The sequence below is a fragment of the Lucilia sericata genome, unplaced genomic scaffold (assembly GCF_015586225.1).
Source record: "Lucilia sericata isolate MDLA Ls3-8-SP2 unplaced genomic scaffold, ASM1558622v1 Contig000983F_arrow, whole genome shotgun sequence".
In the NCBI taxonomy this organism is placed as follows: Eukaryota; Metazoa; Arthropoda; class Insecta; order Diptera; family Calliphoridae; genus Lucilia; species Lucilia sericata.
Genome location: NW_023994966.1, coordinates 7232 through 25979, shown reverse-complemented (window position 1 = coordinate 25979; position 18748 = coordinate 7232). Strand labels below are relative to the sequence as shown.

The 18748-nt window shown below is 30.8% G+C and overlaps 1 protein-coding gene across 1 annotated transcript in view; it reads left to right on the top strand.

The window, feature by feature from the left end:
- The window catches only part of LOC119609457 (protein roadkill-like), a 167362-nt gene extending 151307 nt beyond the window's left edge, over positions 1-16055 (top strand). Inside the window, exons 3-4 of the mRNA XM_037964245.1 lie at positions 11669-11709; positions 16027-16055. Coding sequence (XP_037820173.1) covers positions 11669-11707 — 39 coding nt within the window. The 3' untranslated portion in view covers positions 11708-11709; positions 16027-16055. The remainder of the gene's footprint in view (positions 1-11668; positions 11710-16026) is intronic.
- Positions 16056-18748: the final 2693 nt, after the last annotated feature.

The window sequence follows — 18748 nt, the reverse complement described above, 5'->3', positions numbered from 1 at the left end:
ACTAGACTATAGACTAGACTATAGACTAGACTATAGACTAGACTATAGACTAGACTATAGACTAGACTATAGACTAGACTATAGATACTACTAGACTAGACTATAGACTAGACTATAGACTAGACTATAGACTAGACTATAGACTAGACTATAGACTAGACTATACTAGACTATAGACTAGACTATAGACTAGACTATAGACTAGACTATAGACTAGACTATAGACTAGACTATAGACTAGACTATAGACTAGACTATAGACTAGACTATAGACTAGACTATAGACTAGACTATAGACTAGACTATAGACTAGACTATAGACTAGACTATAGACTAGACTATAGACTAGACTATAGACTAGACTATAGACTAGACTATAGACTAGACTATAGACTAGACTATAGACTAGACTATAGACTAGACTATAGACTAGACTATAGACTAGACTATAGACTAGACTATAGACTAGACTATAGACTAGACTATAGACTAGACTATAGACTAGACTATAGACTAGACTATAGACTAGACTATAGACTAGACTATAGACTAGACTATAGACTAGACTATAGACTAGACTATAGACTAGACTATAGACTAGACTATAGACTAGACTATAGACTAGACTATAGACTAGACTATAGACTAGACTATAGACTAGACTATAGACTAGACTATAGACTAGACTATAGACTAGACTATAGACTAGACTATAGACTAGACTATAGACTAGACTATAGACTAGACTATAGACTAGACTATAGACTAGACTATAGACTAGACTATAGACTAGACTATAGACTAGACTATAGACTAGACTATAGACTAGACTATAGACTAGACTATAGACTAGACTATAGACTAGACTATAGACTAGACTATAGACTAGACTATAGACTAGACTATAGACTAGACTATAGACTAGACTATAGACTAGACTATAGACTAGACTATAGACTAGACTATAGACTAGACTATAGACTAGACTATAGACAGACTATAGACTAGACTATAGACTAGACTATAGACTAGACTATAGACTAGACTATAGACTAGACTATAGACTAGACTATAGACTAGACTATAGACTAGACTATAGACTAGACTATAGACTAGACTATAGACTAGACTATAGACTAGACTATAGACTAGACTATAGACTAGACTATAGACTAGACTATAGACTAGACTATAGACTAGACTATAGACTAGACTATAGATTTGACTAGACTGCACTACAATTTTCCATTTTAATTCCCGACATAGAATTAATTTTAAATAGATTTCAATCCAATAAAGAACATAATATCTCATTTCAAAATATGTACATGCAGGCGAATAAATGTGTTGCAACCCACAATCTAGACGAAAGGAAAAAAAATTAATGAATTTCATCATGTTGAGCTTTTGGAATAAAAACAAAAGCAACAACCACAAAAAACTATAGTTCAGAAGTAGTAAAGAATAAAGCGTACGAATCTGTAACTTGAAAATTGTGCAAGAAGATGTGACAAGTTTTTTTTTTGCGTTTTGGTTTTGTTCACAACGTTTGCTGTAAAATTGTGAATCAATTGTTGGTTTTCTACTGCATGTGGGGATGGATGGATGTATGTTGCAAGTATGCTGTGATGCCAGTCGGTCTGAGTTTTGTGCGTTTGACTGTCTGTCATTCCCTTATATTGTCTGTTGTTCTTCTAAACTTGCACTTGAGTCAAATGTATTCGTTCCCACTTACATACATACATGTAGTCCCTGTCCCTCATACTGCTTCGCATTGTGCTGTCGTGTTGATATGTGTTGTGTTGTTCGCGTCTAGTCTTCTTTATTTCTTTTTCTACTTTCAAGAGCTCTGAGAATTCCTTTATTATTTTCCATTTTTATAGAGTTCTTTTTTTCAGTTTTCACATTCATGTCTGCTGTTAGAGCAGAGCTCAGTTGTAATTAAAGATAACTGTGCTTGTACTCACTCTATGCTGTTTGAATTCTTATTTTTCCACGTTCATTCACTTGTTTATATTCATTCCCCAGTTACAGATATAGCTATAGATCCCAGATACTTATGCTCGTAATCATTAAAAAAAAAAGAAAATCAACATACTTTTCTTGCCATTAAACCAGGTTCTTCATACATACTTTTCTTTCTATGTGGCGGTATTTCTACTCTTTATGAAAAACAGCAAAATACTCATACATCCTGCTTTTGATGTCAAAAAAATTCTATGAGAAAAAAAGAATGAAACGCTCTTTAATCGTTTAAATGCATTAGACAAATAACTACAACTTCAAAATCACTTTAATCGCTTAATTACTGCAGTAAAGTACTTGAATTACAAAAACAAAAATTCTAGAAAAATTTTACATAAACTTAATAAAATTTAAATGCATTTTCAGTTCAGTTTATGATCTAGTCTATAGTTTAGTTTAGTTTGACTAATCGAGTTGCTAGAATAGTCAGTGATCTAGTCTACAGATTAACTGTGATCTAGTTTTAAGACTAGTTAGAGATCTTATTTAAAGGTAATTTGTGATCACTATTCTGTCATATAATTTATAGGCTCTTCTGTGACTCAGAGTCTACTTTGTGTTCTACTCTGTGATCTAGTATATAGACTAGCCTGTGATCTATACTTAATTGTGAGCTAATATATAGATTAAATTGTGATGTAGTTTATAGATTGATCTGTGATCTTGCCTAAAAACGAATCTGTAATCTAGTCCACTGACTATTCTGTGATCTAATATACAGATTTTGCGATCTAGAGTCTACTCTATGATATAGTCTAGTCACAGTAGACTGTGATCTAGTTTATAGTTTAGTAAAGGAGTTTTAAAAATATTCAATAGACTGATCTGTGATCTAGCCAATAAAAGAGTCTACTCTAAGATCAAGTCTACAGACTATTCTGGTTTATAGATTAGACTGTGATCTAGTTTATAGATTAGTCTGTGATCTAGTTTATAGAGTAGTTTGTGATCTTGTCTATAGACTAGTAAGTGATCCAGCCTATACGCCTGTCTGGCCTATAGATTAGACTATGACCTCGTTTATAGATTAGTCTGTGATATAGTTTATAGAGTAGTTTGTGATCTTGTAAGTATAAAAACTAGTTCATAGACCAATCTTTAAACTAGATAAAAGCAAGTATATGATTAAGTTTATGTTAATTTATCGAATATTCTACGATCTAAAGTCGACTCTATGATCTATGTGATCTGTGATCTAGTTTATAAAGTAGTTTGTGATCTTTTCTATAGACTATTCTGTTATATAATATAAAACCTAGATCATAGCTAGTATACGATTCAGTTTATATTAATTTATAGAATATTCTACTATCTAGAGTCGATTCTGTGATCTATGTGATCTATGATTTAGTTTATAAAGTATTTTGTGATCTTTTCTATAGACTGATCTGTGATCTAGTCAATAGTTCCAATACCAATCTGTGATCTAGTCTACGGGCAAACTCTATGATATAGTCTATAGACTTGTCTGATTTACAGATTAGACTATGATCTAGTTTATAGATTCGTCTGTGATCTAGTTTATAGAGTAGTTTGTGATCTTGTCTATAGACTAGTAACTGATCCAGCCTGTACACAGTCTATGATGCATCCTATAGCCTAGTTTTAAATCTAGACTAGTCCTTCTGTGATCTAGTCCGTAAACCTATTTGTGATCTGGCCTATTTATGGGCAAGTATATGATTAAGTTCATGCTAATTTATAGAATATTCTGCGATCTACTTTTACTCTATGATCTAGTCTATAGACTTGTCTGGCCTATAGATTGTCTTATAGATTAGTCTGTGATCTAGTTGATAGAGTAGTTTGTGATATCGTCTATAGTCTGTAATATAATATATAAACTAGTTCAAAGATTAATCTTTAAACTAGATCATAGCAAGTATATTATTAAGCTTATGATAATTTATAGAATATTCTACGATCTAGAGTCGACTCTATGATCTATGTGATCTGTGATTTAGTTAATAAAGTAGTTTGTGACCTTTTCTATAAAATGCTCTGTGATCTAGTCAATAGTTCATATATGAATCTGTGATCTAGTCTACGGCCAAGTATGTATATGTTTAGTGTGATATAGTCTGCGATCATTTAAGATCTTATCTCTTATCGCAATTACTCTGGTCCATATCTTTCACATTTAGAAAACTGATGAATTCATTTCTTTAAGTGTTAATGATTTTCTTTATTTGATTGAAGTGTCTTATTTATTTTTCTCTACTTTAAACATATTTTTTATCAACATCATATTTTTTTATTTATTATTTGTATTAAACTGCCGACAGTGTTGTTTTGTTCTTTCTAAAAAAGAAGACAAAGCTAAAGAATTGATTTTTATATAATGCGAAAAAAAGAGAAAATGATTTCTTTATTTTTATCCATAAAATGTATCCATCCAACCATACAGGCATACAAAGTGAGCCCTTTTTGCGCCTGGTTTTGTTTTACTGCTGATGTTTATGACTTTAATGGTTTATGGCCAGTCAGCATGTGTTTAGTTTACGAGGAGCGTTTGATAAGTATTTCAAAATTATTAATTATAATTTAAAGTCATATTTATCAATCATGTAACGACCCTCGTAGAAAAACTTGTTTAACTTTTTTTATTAGCGCAATTTTTGTTTATTATTTTATCTAGACTGCCATGGATGATGTGGAATGGCATGCCAGGCATGCCAGTTCACATTATCCATTCGAACAAACAAACAAAAATGAGCCACTAAACATCCTTTAGTATTATTTATACTCGTTCTACCAAAATCATTCTGCTGTCGTTTTCAGTTTTTTTGTTATTCTTTTTTGAAAACAATCTTCTAAATTGCCATCTTTAGGTGAAGTTAAAAGCATATAGTCCAACATGATTTTCTGTTCCTGCTTATGCTCGTATGTTGTTTGTCTTTAGTTATGAACAAAAAACTTTTTACCTTCATTATTTTAAAGGGTTCTAATTAGGGATGCCAAACGGGAATTCCCGATTCCCGAAAATCCCGGGATTTTCGGGATTTGAAAGTACCGAAAACCGGGACTTTAAAAAATGAAATGCCGGGAAATTTCGGGATTTTAAAATCCCGAATTTTTAAGTATTTTTCCGCTATTTTATACATTATAAAGTACTAAATAAGAGAATTTAAAAAGTTTTTGGACTTAAGATGACTCTACTAACTTACAAGCTGAAATATCAAAAAAAGTAAGAGTGCTATATTCGGCTATGCCGAATATGCTTTTCTATAAACATCAGGGTGATATTACTCATCAAATTTACTGATAGGACCTTATATGAGAGGTAGGGTGAATCATTGACCGTTTTTATAAAATTTTTCATAATTTTTTTAGACCAATTTTGGTTCATACACTTTCCGGTAGGAAGATTTACGTTCCTATAAAAGTTTCTTAGCTTTTGGCGAGTAAGAAACTTACTTATCTCAAATTTCATCTCTACACTCGTACTTGTAAGCCAGTAATGAGCGTTAAAGTATTTATCTGGATGGGACCTTATGTAGGGGTAGGGTCAATTATGGACCGAAACACATAAAACTTGGTAGAGAGATTTTGACTCGCATGAAACATATGTGTATCGAATTTCATCGCTATACTCGTATTTTTAAGCCAGTAATGAGCGTTAAAGTCATTTTTTTAACGGGACCTTATATGGGGGTAGGGTCAATTATGAACCGACCCACATAAAATTTGGTAGAGAGGTTTTGGCTCGTCAGGGATTTACGAATATCAAATTTCATTGCTATACTAAATAGGCATAGATACTATCGGATATATAAAAATAACAAGTACGAAATTATAGGCGGGCGAGGCCGACCATATAACCCCATACACCAGTTATGAGAGTAAAATGTAATTTAGTTTTCATAATAAAAGTATACCTCGCCTCCGATATATTCTAGCACTTTATTGTTAAAAAACTATTTTTCTGAAATATGCTTGGGGGAAGGACGCCATCATATGAGTCGATCCTCATAAAATTTGGAGGGCGAATTTAGGTTACATAAAATGTTTTATGCTGAATTTCATTGCGACAGTTCTCTTTTTAAGCGAATTGTGGACACTAATTCTTTTTTAAAGCTGTGTTTTGTATGGGGGCTCGGATCAAAAGCCCGATCATTTCAAATTTCATCAGCGTATTTTAGGACCGTATAAAACAAAAGCACTACTCCGGAGAAACCCAATATACCATCCCTACTAAGGGTATAAAAAGGGCAATAAATAGGCATTGATACTATCGGATATCTATAATGGAAGTCAATTCCCTTGGTTAGTGAACACGGGATATAAGGTGGAGGAGATATAGGTGCAGTACAGGTGCTCTATGTAGCCTCGTATGGATCCCCATTACACATACTATTTAAATATTATTTGGAAACCATTGTAAATTTGGATATCATGGGTATTATTTCAGGTTTTTATTCTACTATTAAGTGCCTGGGATGGAAAGATTTTATTCTAAGTATGTACTTTGAATTAATTTGTTTTTCTTTTCACAAAATGCTTATTGGAAAGTAAACACCTACTAAGAGTATTCATATTGCAATATGAAATAAAACATTTTATTTTTGTCGGTAAATTATTAAGATTTTTTGAATTTTTTTATATTTTTCGGGATTTAGAAATCCCGGGATCCCGATATCGGGATTCCGGGATTTATTTAAAAATCCCGAATCCCGGGATTTCTAAAAACCAGTCCCGATTGGCATCCCTAGTTCTAATATCATGCAGTCGTTGTTGTTTGTGGCCCTCATATACACATTTTTTGATACTCTTATGTTTTTCTCTTTATAGTCAAGTTTATAATATTTTATTTTATATATAGTTTTTGTTCTTAATTTTCATTTATGGCTTGTGCGGTTGGTGTTGCTTGGTAACATTTGTTCTTAATGTTTTATTTCTTTTTTTTCCAGTTTCTCTACATCCTTATTAAGTTGTTTAATATTTCTCTGGTAATAGTTTTGTGCCAGTTTTTTTTTTTGGTTGGATTTATTTTTTCCACTTATTATAAGCTGACATTGAAATAAATATCTGGTTGAAAGTTGTTTTTGAAATAAAGTGCGGGTCCTATTTTTGTTGTTAGGTAAAAATTAAAAAAAAAATACCAGTTTAGTTCCAACATTCTGAATAAAATATATTTATAAAGGGATCTTAAATTGGTATTATTGTAGTCATATCAGTTACAAATATTACAAAAATTAAACTTTTAAAAAAGCAAATTTTTAGTTGCTTAACTTGCGGCTTATGACCATGTGTATGTTATATATATTTTTATATACTTAGTACATACAATATATTGTAGATTTTGATATTGTTAATAAAATTTCTAATAAACTCACTTTCAGGGAGTTAAAAGGGTCAAAATAATATAATAAATAAAATATTGTTAACATTTATATTTTCAACATACTTTTTGTGAAAAACATTTTAAAATAAAATTTGGTGGAAATAAGAAACTATTTGTTAACAGTGTAATAACATTAAAATAAAGCGGCACAAGATGCATTTAATAGTGTTATTTTTTAGACCGGAAAAACAAGGTTCAGGCATCAGCTGTTATTCATATCAGTATTCGAGACTTTTACTCTTCTTAATCAATTATAATGATAAAAATATCTATGGGCCGAGCTAAATGTAAAGGAGACATCTGTATAGACTAGACTATAGAATGGACTATAGAACAGATTATAGACTAGACTATAGACTAGACTATAGACTAGACTATAGACTAGACTATAGACTAGACTATAGACTAGACTATAGACTAGACTATAGACTAGACTATAGACTATACTATACCTAGACTATAGACTAGACTATACCTAGACTATAGACTAGACTATAGACTAGACTATAGACTAGACTATAGACTAGACTATCTAGACTAGACTAGACTATAGACTAGACTATAGACTAGACTATAGACTAGACTATAGACTAGACTATAGACTAGACTATAGACTAGACTATAGAGCTAGACTATAGACTAGACTATAGACTAGACGATAACTAGACTATAGACTAGACTATAGACTAGACTATAGACTAGACTTATAAGACTAGACTAGACTATAGACTAGACTATAGACTAGACTATAGACTAGACTATAGACTAGAACTATAGACTAGACTAGAGACTAGACTAGAAATAGACTAGACTATAGAATAGACTATAGACTAGACTATAGACTAGACTATAGACTAGACTATAGACTAGACTATAGACTAGACTATAGACTAGACTATAGACGAGACTATAGACTAGACTATAGACTAGACTATAGACTAGACTATAGACTAGACTATAGACTAGACTACTAGACTAGACTATAGATCTAGACATGAGACTAGACTATAGACTAGACTATAGACTAGACTATAGCACTAGACTATAGACTAGACTATAGACCTTAAGACTACTAGAACTAGAACTATAGACTAGACTATAGACTAGACTATAGACGAGACTATAGACTAGACTATAGACTAGACTATAGACTAGACTATAGACTAGACTATAGACTAGACTATAGACTAGACTATAGACTAGACTATAGACTAGACTATAGACTAGACTATAGTACTAGACTATAGACTAGACTTAGACTAGACTATAGACTAGACTATAGACTAGATTATAGACTAGACTATAGACCAGACTATATTCCAGACTATAAACTAGACTATAAACTAGACTATAAACTAGACTATAGACTAGACTATGCTATATATGCATAGAACTTTAGAACTTTAGACTAGACCATATAGTAGACTATATATAGTGGACTATATAGTGGACTAAGGACTAGACTATAGATTATAGACTAGAGTGCAATGTAGACTGTAGACTAGATTTTAGACTATACTATAGACGGACTGTAAACTAGACTATACACTATAATATAGAATATAGTCTAAACTATAGACTAGTCTTTAGTCTAGTCTATATTCTTGTCAAATTGGTATTTTTTATTGCTGAGATATTTACCAACTAAATTAATTTAGTATTTCTTTGAAAATTAAAGAGTATCTAAGTATTTTATAAAAAATTTATACATAAATAAATAAATAACAAATTTTTAAAAATTGCTTACTTATCAAACAAACTTAGAGCATTTCCTTTCCCAGAAATTTTATATTGATTATTTCGCTTTAGAAAATAAATAAATATTTATTAAAAATTTCTTGAGAAGCCAATCTACAAACAAAGTTTCAAAATTCTAAAGAATTAGAAAAACATGGTAAAACATTTGTTTTTAACAAATATCTAAACAAATTTTGTAAAAATCAAATAAATTGATTCTTTAGAAATAAAATTCAAACGCTCAATTTAAAATGTTTTTCATTAAGGCCACTTAAAATAATAAATCTGTTAGATCTACGAAAAAGAAGAAAAAAACTTAAAGATTTCGACAACAAATGTTGGGAAAATTTCAAAATTGTTGTAATGTAATGACTAATTTGACCCCCTGCATACAAATAGTAAGTGGCAAGTGAGTGTGTGTGTAAAGAGGGGTTGTATTGTCACTGTTGAGTGAGAGCGGTGTTGTGGCATCTATAAAATTCATTTGATGTTGTTTTTGTTATTGTCGCTGGGAAACATGTGTTTTATTTGCGTTTAGTTCCTCAACTGTTTGAACGTTTAAAAAAGATCATAAATCTATGAATTAAAAAGTGATTTGTTTTTAAATCTAAATGAAGCATAATTTAGTTTTTTGTGTTTTTTTTTTTCTTCTTAAACACACATGTGTTTGTTATTGGCTAGAGTGACAGTGGCAGTGACAATGACAGTGGTTGTAGAAAGATTGTTCTTAAAATATGATTTAAAATAGATTTATGTGGCTCTATAGAAGACAGATGTTTAAAAGAATGTTTTATAGATTTTTAACATATATTTTTATTTTCTCTTAATTAATACATTCCTTTACTTCCCTTAAAAGCACTGCTTAACAGTAATACAAATGAAAAACATTAAACCAACTGTAAAGAAAAACTTTAAACATCAAACAAATACTTTTTTCTTTATTCCTTTGATTGCAAAATTATAAATTAAAAAAAAAAGAAAAAAACTCACAGTTGAGTTTTACATGATGACGATGATGATGATTTGTCTACAAAAACTTCCGTTAACACTGAATGGCAAAACCAGTTACATACTACTACCTACCGGTGGTTCGCTATAATGGACCCCCCTGGCTTGTAATTAAAGTTGAATCCAGAATGAAAAAAAAGCAACATCATCATAAGCTGGGTATTTATTCATCCATTCGTTGCCAACCCTGCTGCTGTTTCAACAATAACTTTAATACTTTTAGTCTCTTTAGATTGCCATGTAACCAGCGCAGTTCGAACAACTTACTCCATGACAGTGTGTATGGGATTTTATGTTGATACTTGTACGAGTTGTTGCCCTCTTCTTGTTTTCGCTCTCTGGTGTTTTATTTTTATTTTTTTTTTTTGTATGAAAATTTATATTTTCAAACAACATTTAAAATTTTCCAACAAACTAATAAAATGTAAAATACCTTTGGGTGGTTTTGTCACGCTGTATCTCTTAATGTTAAAAACAGGGTCTTGATGAAAGGTGATGTTAATGGGAATGTTATAAAAATTAGTATACTCATCATTACTTCCCATTCTCTTACTAATTAAATTGTTCATCAAAAACTCATATAAAAATTGTACATATTCGCGAATAAAAAAATAAAATTCGCGAATTCTTCCTGAAAAATAGGAAATATATTATCTAAATTAACACCTCTTTTATGGTTTGCCCGTAAATAATAAAACTTTTTTTTAATGTAACGCCATTAACAATGAATAACTACACTAGAGTGGCAAAATATTCACTAAAAGGTGGAGTTAATAGTTTAAAATTATAGCGAATATAATCATTTAAATCCATTAAATTGTGTGGGAAAAACTCACTGAAAGTGTCAGTTGCTCTTTACACAAGGTTTTAGCGAATTTTATTTAACACTTCGGGAAGAGATTACTATGAAGAAAAATTGAGTTTTCAAACCCGGGTTTTTAAGAAAAAATTATCTTAAAATTCACTTAATATTCTATTTTTCACTGGAAATTTAACCTTTCGCTAGATATGTATTTCAAATATGACTTTTCAGAAAAAATACGATTTTTTACCGAAAATTCGATTTTTTCACCAAAAATTAGATCTTTCGCCAAAAATTAGTTTTTTTTCGTAAAAAATTATATTTTTTACTAAAAAGTAAATTTTTTACTAAAAAATCTATTTTTCATCACTGAGGTATCGATATTTTGGCTTATTTCGGTGACATTCGATTTTTCACTAAAAGTTAGATTTTTCACTAAAATATTGATTTTTCACTTATTTCGCTAAAATTTAATTTTTCACTAAAAATTTGATTTTTCGTTAAAAATTTAATTTTTCACTAAAAATTTAATTTTCACTAAAAATTAGATTTTTCACTAAAAATTTGACTTTTTACTAAAAATTAAATTTTTCACTAAAAATTAGATTTTTCACTAAAAATTAGATTTTTCACTAAAAATTAGATTTTTCACTAAAAATTTACTTTTTTACTAAAACAATCGTTTTACTTAAAATTCGATTTTTCACCAAAAGCAACCATTTTATTTAAAATAAAATTTTTCACTTTTTCAGCCTTGGGCTGACAACTGTTTCGAAACGGTGAAAAGATAGCGGTATCGGTATTTAAACTTATTTCGGTAACGGTATCTATGTGTTATCTATATATTGGTTTATATTGATATTAGTATTTTGGCTTATTTCGGTAATGGAATTTTAGCGGTATTTGTATTTTGGCTTATTTATGTATGTAACGGTGTCTTAGGTTTTTGGTATTTAAGATTATTTCTGTATCAGTTTTTTCGCGTGGAAAATTGGAATTTTTATATAGTACTAACTTACAACAAAAAATTTCTTAAAATACGAAACTAATCTTCCGCTAGACTATAGACGGGACTATAGACTAGACTATAGACGAGGATATAGACAAGACTTCAGACTAGACTAGACTAATATAGTCCGGACTATAGACTCGACCATAGACTAGACTATAGATTGCACTATAGGCTAGATTATTGACTAGACTAGACTATAGAATATAGGCTGGACTATAGATTCTGAATACTAGATTATAGACTAGACTATAGAATAAACTATAGAACTAGACTATAAACTTGACCATAGACTAGAAAATAGACAAGACCACAGACTAGACTATAGACTAGACCATATACTAAACTATAGACTAGACTATTGACTAGACTATAGTCTTTAAGATATACTACAGACTGGACTATAGATTAGACTATATACTAGACTGTAGGCTATTCTATAGACTAGACTGTAGGCTAGACTGCAAATGTATGAAATCTAATTTTTCATTAGATTTTTCATTAGAATTTTATTGTTTATTAAATGCCAATTTTTACTAAAAGATAAGAAGATAAAGTTACGGATATGCTTAGAAATAAATCGGTGAAGATATTATTTATTTGCAGTTATTTGTTTTATGATCAAAAAGTAATTATTACTTAGTGTTTAGAATTTTAGAGAGAAGGAAAAGTTTGCTTTTTGCCGATACCACATACAGAGACAAATAGTGAGAAATGAGCATTCTGTTTAGGTTTTCAAAATCCCGATTTCCTGGAAAATTAATTTGCGTGATTTGCGTTTGTGTGAATGCTAGTGAGAAAGGTTAGCACTTTGTCGATATCATATACAGAGACAAGTAGATAGAAATGAGCAATCTTGACTGGTGAACGTGATGGAGAGCTCTCCATTGCCTATCTCCTTTTTAAACATTCTGCGAAGAAATCAAAATATAAGGATCTGCAAACTAACAGCATTTTTATATTTATAACTATAACATATTAAATAGGGTTTCTAAAATTCGCCTTAAGCTCTCTTTATATAAATTTTCATTTAATTTTATTTGTTTCTTTTATTTTTATAAAACAAAAATCCATTAAAAATTCATTTTGTCTGCCAAAAAAAAAATTTATGAAAAGTTCTATCCTTTTTTTGTTTTGGATGCTGTTATAAACTTGTGATGTGAATTTTAAAAAACACTCATAAATATTGACTTTATATCTTCAAATCCTTGTTAAAAATATACTCTATATAAAATAAATAAATCATTATTATGTGAAGCAAAACAAAAAAAAAATAAATAAATTTTATTATAATATATATATAAGATTATCCTCCAGCTAAAAAGGAAGTGAAACAAAAACAAAACGAACAAGCTATATGTGAAAATATATGAAAAAAAAAGAAACAATCACTTGATTCCTTTCAACATTTATAAACAGCAAAAAAAATTAAACATTACTTGAATGCGCCAAAAAATATGCAATATTTCATATACCCATAAGATATGCTATGTTGATTTTTTATTATTTTCATTATTATTATTATCATTATTAAAACAGAATGTGAATACGAATCAGCTCACTCACTGTTTTTGGCCTTAAGTTATGGTAGCATTTAGTACCATTTATATTTTATGGGTCAAGGTTTTGCAGAATTATAGAATTAAATAAAAACAAAAAAATAATAAAACAAAAAAAAATAAAATAAATATAAAAACGAGCAATTGTACATGTTCTTGTTGATTATGATGACCTACTACTACTGCTACTCCTTTTTGAATGATGCCACTACTATGACTGATGATGACGATGTTGTAAAAAGGACATTTGTCAAACTGAAAGAAAAAAACATTCAAACACATACAAACATATAAAAAAGTATACGAAAATTGAAATTTTATCTTTAATAAATCTTTATTTAAATCTAAACGAAAACAAAATTTATGAATAAGTCTGAAAAATAACTGGGGTTTTTGTTAGTATTTGTTTAAATACTTTTAAATGCAAAAGATTCAAATTTAGGTATATGTGTAAGTATGTGTAAGGTCTTACCCAGCATTTCGGCTGGACAGTCACGAATTACCTATTTAACCTACCACTTAGGGTTAGTTAGTTAGTTAGTTAGCTTTAGTTAGTTAGCTAGTTAGTTAGTTAGTTAGTTAGTTAGTTAGTTAGTTAGTTAGTTAGTTAGTTAGTTAGTTAGTTAGTTAGTTAGTTTAGTTAGTTAGTTAGTTAGTTAGTTAGTTAGTTAGTTAGTTAGTTAGTTAGTTTAGTTAGTTAGTTAGTTAGTTAGTTAGTTAGTTAGTTAGTTAGTTTTTTTAGTTAGTTAGTTAGTTCGTTAGTTCGTTCGTTCGTTCGTTCGTTCGTTTTCGTTCTTGTTCGTTCGTTCGTTCGTTCTTCGTTCGTTCGTTCGTTCGTTCGTTCGTTCGTTTCGTTCGTTCGTTCGTTCGTTCGTTCGTTCGTTCGTTCGTTCGTTCGTTCGTTCGTTCGTTTCGTTCGTTCGTTCGTTCGTTCGTTCGTTCGTTCGTTCTTTCGTTCGTTCGTTCGTTCTTCGTAGTTCGTTCGTTAGTTCGTTCGTTCGTTCGTTCGTTCGTTCGTTCTTGTTCGTTCGTTCGTCGTTCGTTCGTTTCGTTCGTTCGTTCGTTCGTTCGTTCGTCGTTTCACGTTCGTTCGTTCGTTCGTTCTGTTCGTTCGTTCGTCTTCGTTCGTTCGTTCGTTCGTAGTCGTTAGTTCGTTCGTTCGTTCGTTCGTTCGTTCGTTCGTTCGTTCGTTCGTTCGTTCGTTCGTTTTCGTTCGTTCGTTCGTTCTTCGTTACGTTCGTTCGATTCGTTCGTTCGTTCGTTCGTTCGTTCGTTCAGTTCGTTCGTTCGTTCGTTTCGTTCGTTCGTTCGTTCGTTCGTTCGTTCGTTCGTTCGTTCGTTCGTTCGTATTCGTTTCGTTCGTTCGTTCGTTCGTTTGCCCGGCGGCTGTCTCATCCCTCAATCCGACGCCATCCCCTCGGCCTCTATCGGGCCTGTTGGAAATCAAACCCACCACATCCGGTCTCCAGACCATAACACTAACCTACCGGAGGCCACTTAGGGTTACACCTAGCTACCCGACTGTCCAGTTTACTGTCTATTTTAACATGTGCTTGTCCTAGGAAGCCACTCCATAGATTACAAGGGACAGTGAGAATGCTAGTCCAAAGGAGTCAATACATGGTAATAACTCATTTTGGTTATGTTTCTTGAAGTGTTCACTCTGTAGATTACTTGGGTACTGTTAAGTGACGACTGCCCCCGCTCTTGCTTAAAAGGGGATACTAAAGTGACGACGGTCTTCACTCCTATTTACAAAGTGTACATTCGTTCCGAATTTGAGCCATCTAGGTGGTAAGACGATAATGCAAATGTCGGTATCTTTCGGATGTATTCAAATCAATTTAATAGTTAATTACGTTAGCCAAAATGTCAAACCAATTAAATTTATTAAATCAATTAAAACTAATATTCAAATATACTTAATTCTTCTTTCTTCAAATAATTCATTAATGTGAGTATTTAGATTAGATTCCCCATTAACATTGAATTTTAGTCATAAGAAATCTGCTAAAATCATTGTTTATTTTCTTTATTTAAAAATATTTCATTTATTAAACAATGGTTTCTTCATTTTTTTTCTATTTCCATTTTCTTTATGACCTCAATGCAATGACCCTAATTGTTTTCCATCATCACCAATGGTTTCGGTGGTATATATCTTTCAATTACATAAATATTATTTTCAATTTAATGGCCTGTCAGTTGTAATACTTTTCGTTAATCAGCTTTTGAATGACACTGTCAAAAAAACTTAATTATGCTGGCAAAACTGTCAAGCATTAAGCATTTGCTTCATTTGAATATTTAAATAAATCTTTTAGTAAAATGCAGTAAAAAGATTTATTTTATTTAAGACAAAGGCATATTGATTCATCCGTTGGTTTAATTGAAATTTTTTGTTTGAACCAATTAAGGGTTTTAATTAAAACTGGAATATTTTCTTAATTATTTTTTTGTGGTGTAAACTAAGTATTTTAATTTTATTGCCGTACATATTTTCATATATTAATCATTTAATTTTTACTTTTCTTTTTTACAGGTAAGACGTAAAAAATGTTAATTAAATTTCATACTTTTGTTAATTGTAAGTATTTAAAATGTTTTAATTTATGTTACAATAAATCATTTAAATTTATTTGTTATGATTCATTTAAATGTGAGTCATTTACTACATATGAGTTGTACTTATTGCATACAACTTTATTTAAAGTAGTGTTTTTTATCAATAAGAACATATGTAATAACTTACAGTTACTCTTTTATAAACAAATATTTTTAAATATATTTTTATCTCAAATTTAAAATTCCGTCTTATAATACGAAACAGGCATGGAAAATTCAGTACTTTTTCAGTACTTTTTAATATTGAAAAATACTGCGGTACTTCCACGACATTCTCGGTACTTTTTCTAACTTTTAAATTTTTGATAAGTAATCCACAAGGTAATATATAGTGTAGCCCATAATCTAGCCTATAGTCTATAGTCTAGTCTATAGTTTAGTCTGTAGTTTAGTCTATAGTTTAGTCTGTAGTTTAGTCTATAGTTTAGTCTATAGTTTAGTCAATAGTTTAGTCTATAGTTTAGTCTATAGTTTAATCTGTAGTATAGTATATAGTCTAGTCTAGAGTTTAGTCTATAGTTCAGTCTATAGTCTAGTCTAGCCTATAGTCTAGTCTATAGTCTAATTTATAGTCTAGTCTATAGTTTAGTCTATATTCTAGTCTATAGTTTAATATATAGTTTAGTCTATAGTCTAGTCTATAGTGTAGTCTATAGTCTAGTGTATAGTGTAATCTATAGTGTAATCTACAGTTTAGTCTATATTTTAATCTATAGTTCACTCTACAGTTCACTCTATAGTTCAGTCCATAGTCTAGTCATATAGTTCAGTGGTATAGTCTAGTCTATAGTTTAGTCTAGTTAGTCTATAGTCTAGTCTAGTCTAGTCTATAGTCTAGTCTATAGTCTAGTCTATAGTCTAGTCTATAGTCTAGTCTATAGTCTAGTCTATAGTCTAGTCTATAGTCTAGTCTATAGTCTAGTCTATAGTCTAGTCTATAGTCTAGTCTATAGTCTAGTCTATAGTCTAGTCTATAGTCTAGTCTATAGTCTAGTCTATAGTCTAGTCTATAGTCTAGTCTATAGTCTAGTCTATAGTCTAGTCTATAGTCTAGTCTATAGTCTAGTCTATAGTCTAGTCTATAGTCTAGTCTATAGTCTAGTCTATAGTCTAGTCTATAGTCTAGTCTATAGTCTAGTCTATAGTCTAGTCTATAGTCTAGTCTATAGTCTAGTCTATAGTCTAGTCTATAGTCTAGTCTATAGTCTAGTCCATAGTCTAGTCTATAGTCTAGTCTATAGTCTAGTCTATAGTCTAGTCTATAGTCTAGTCTATAGTCTAGTCTATAGTCTAGTCTATAGTCTAGTCTATAGTCTAGTCTATAGTCTAGTCTATAGTCTAGTCTATAGTCTAGTCTATAGTCTAGTCTATAGTCTAGTCTATAGTCTAGTCTATAGTCTAGTCTATAGTCTAGTCTATAGTCTAGTCTATAGTCTAGTCTATAGTCTAGTCTATAGTCTAGTCTATAGTCTAGTCTATAGTCTAGTCTATAGTCTAGTCTATAGTCTAGTCTATAGTCTAGTCTATAGTCTAGTCTATAGTCTAGTCTATAGTCTAGTCTATAGTCTAGTCTATAGTCTAGTCTATAGTCTAGTCTATAGTCTAGTCTATAGTCTAGTCTATAGTCTAGTCTATAGTCTAGTCTATAGTCTAGTCTATAGTCTAGTCTATAGTCTAGTCTAGTCTATAGTCTAGTCTATAGTCTAGTCTATAGTCTAGTCTAGTCTATAGTCTAGTCTATAGTCTAGTCTATAGTCTAGTCTATAGTCTAGTCTATAGTCTAGTCTATAGTCTAGTCTATAGTCTAGTCTATAGTCTAGTCTATAGTCTAGTCTATAGTCTAGTCTATAGTCTAGTCTATAGTCTAGTCTATAGTCTAGTCTATAGTCTAGTCTATAGTCTAGTCTATAGTCTAGTCTATAGTCTAGTCTATAGTCTAGTCTATAGTCTAGTCTATAGTCTAGTCTATAGTCTAGTCTATAGTCTAGTCTATAGTCTAGTCTATAGTCTAGTCTATAGTCTAGTCTATAGTCTAGTCTATAGTCTCGTCTATAGTCTAGTCTATAGTCTAGTCTATAGTCTAGTCTATAGTCTAGTCTATAGTCTAGTCTTTAGTCTAGTCTTTAGTCTAGTCTATAGTCTAGTCTATAGTCTAGTCTATAGTCTCGTCTATAGTCTAGTCTATAGTCTAGTCTATAGTCTAGTCTATAGTCTATAGTCTAGTCTATAGTCTATAGTCTAGTCTATAGTCTAGTCTATAGTCTAGTCTATAGTCTAGTCTATAGTCTAGTCTATAGTCTAGTCTATAGTCTAGTCTATAGTCTAGTCTATAGTCTAGTCTATAGTCTAGTCTATAGTCTAGTCTATAGTCTAGTCTATAGTCTAGTCTATAGTCTAGTCTATAGTCTAGTCTATAGTCTAGTCTATAGTCTAGTCTAGTCTAGTCTAGTCTATAGTCTAGTCTATAGTCTAGTCTATAGTCTAGTCTATAGTCTAGTCTATAGTCTAGTCTATAGTCTAGTCTATAGTCTAGTCTATAGTCTAGTCTATAGTCTAGTCTATAGTCTAGTCTATAGTCTAGTCTATAGTCTAGTCTATAGTCTAGTCTATAGTCTAGTCTATAGTCTAGTCTATAGTCT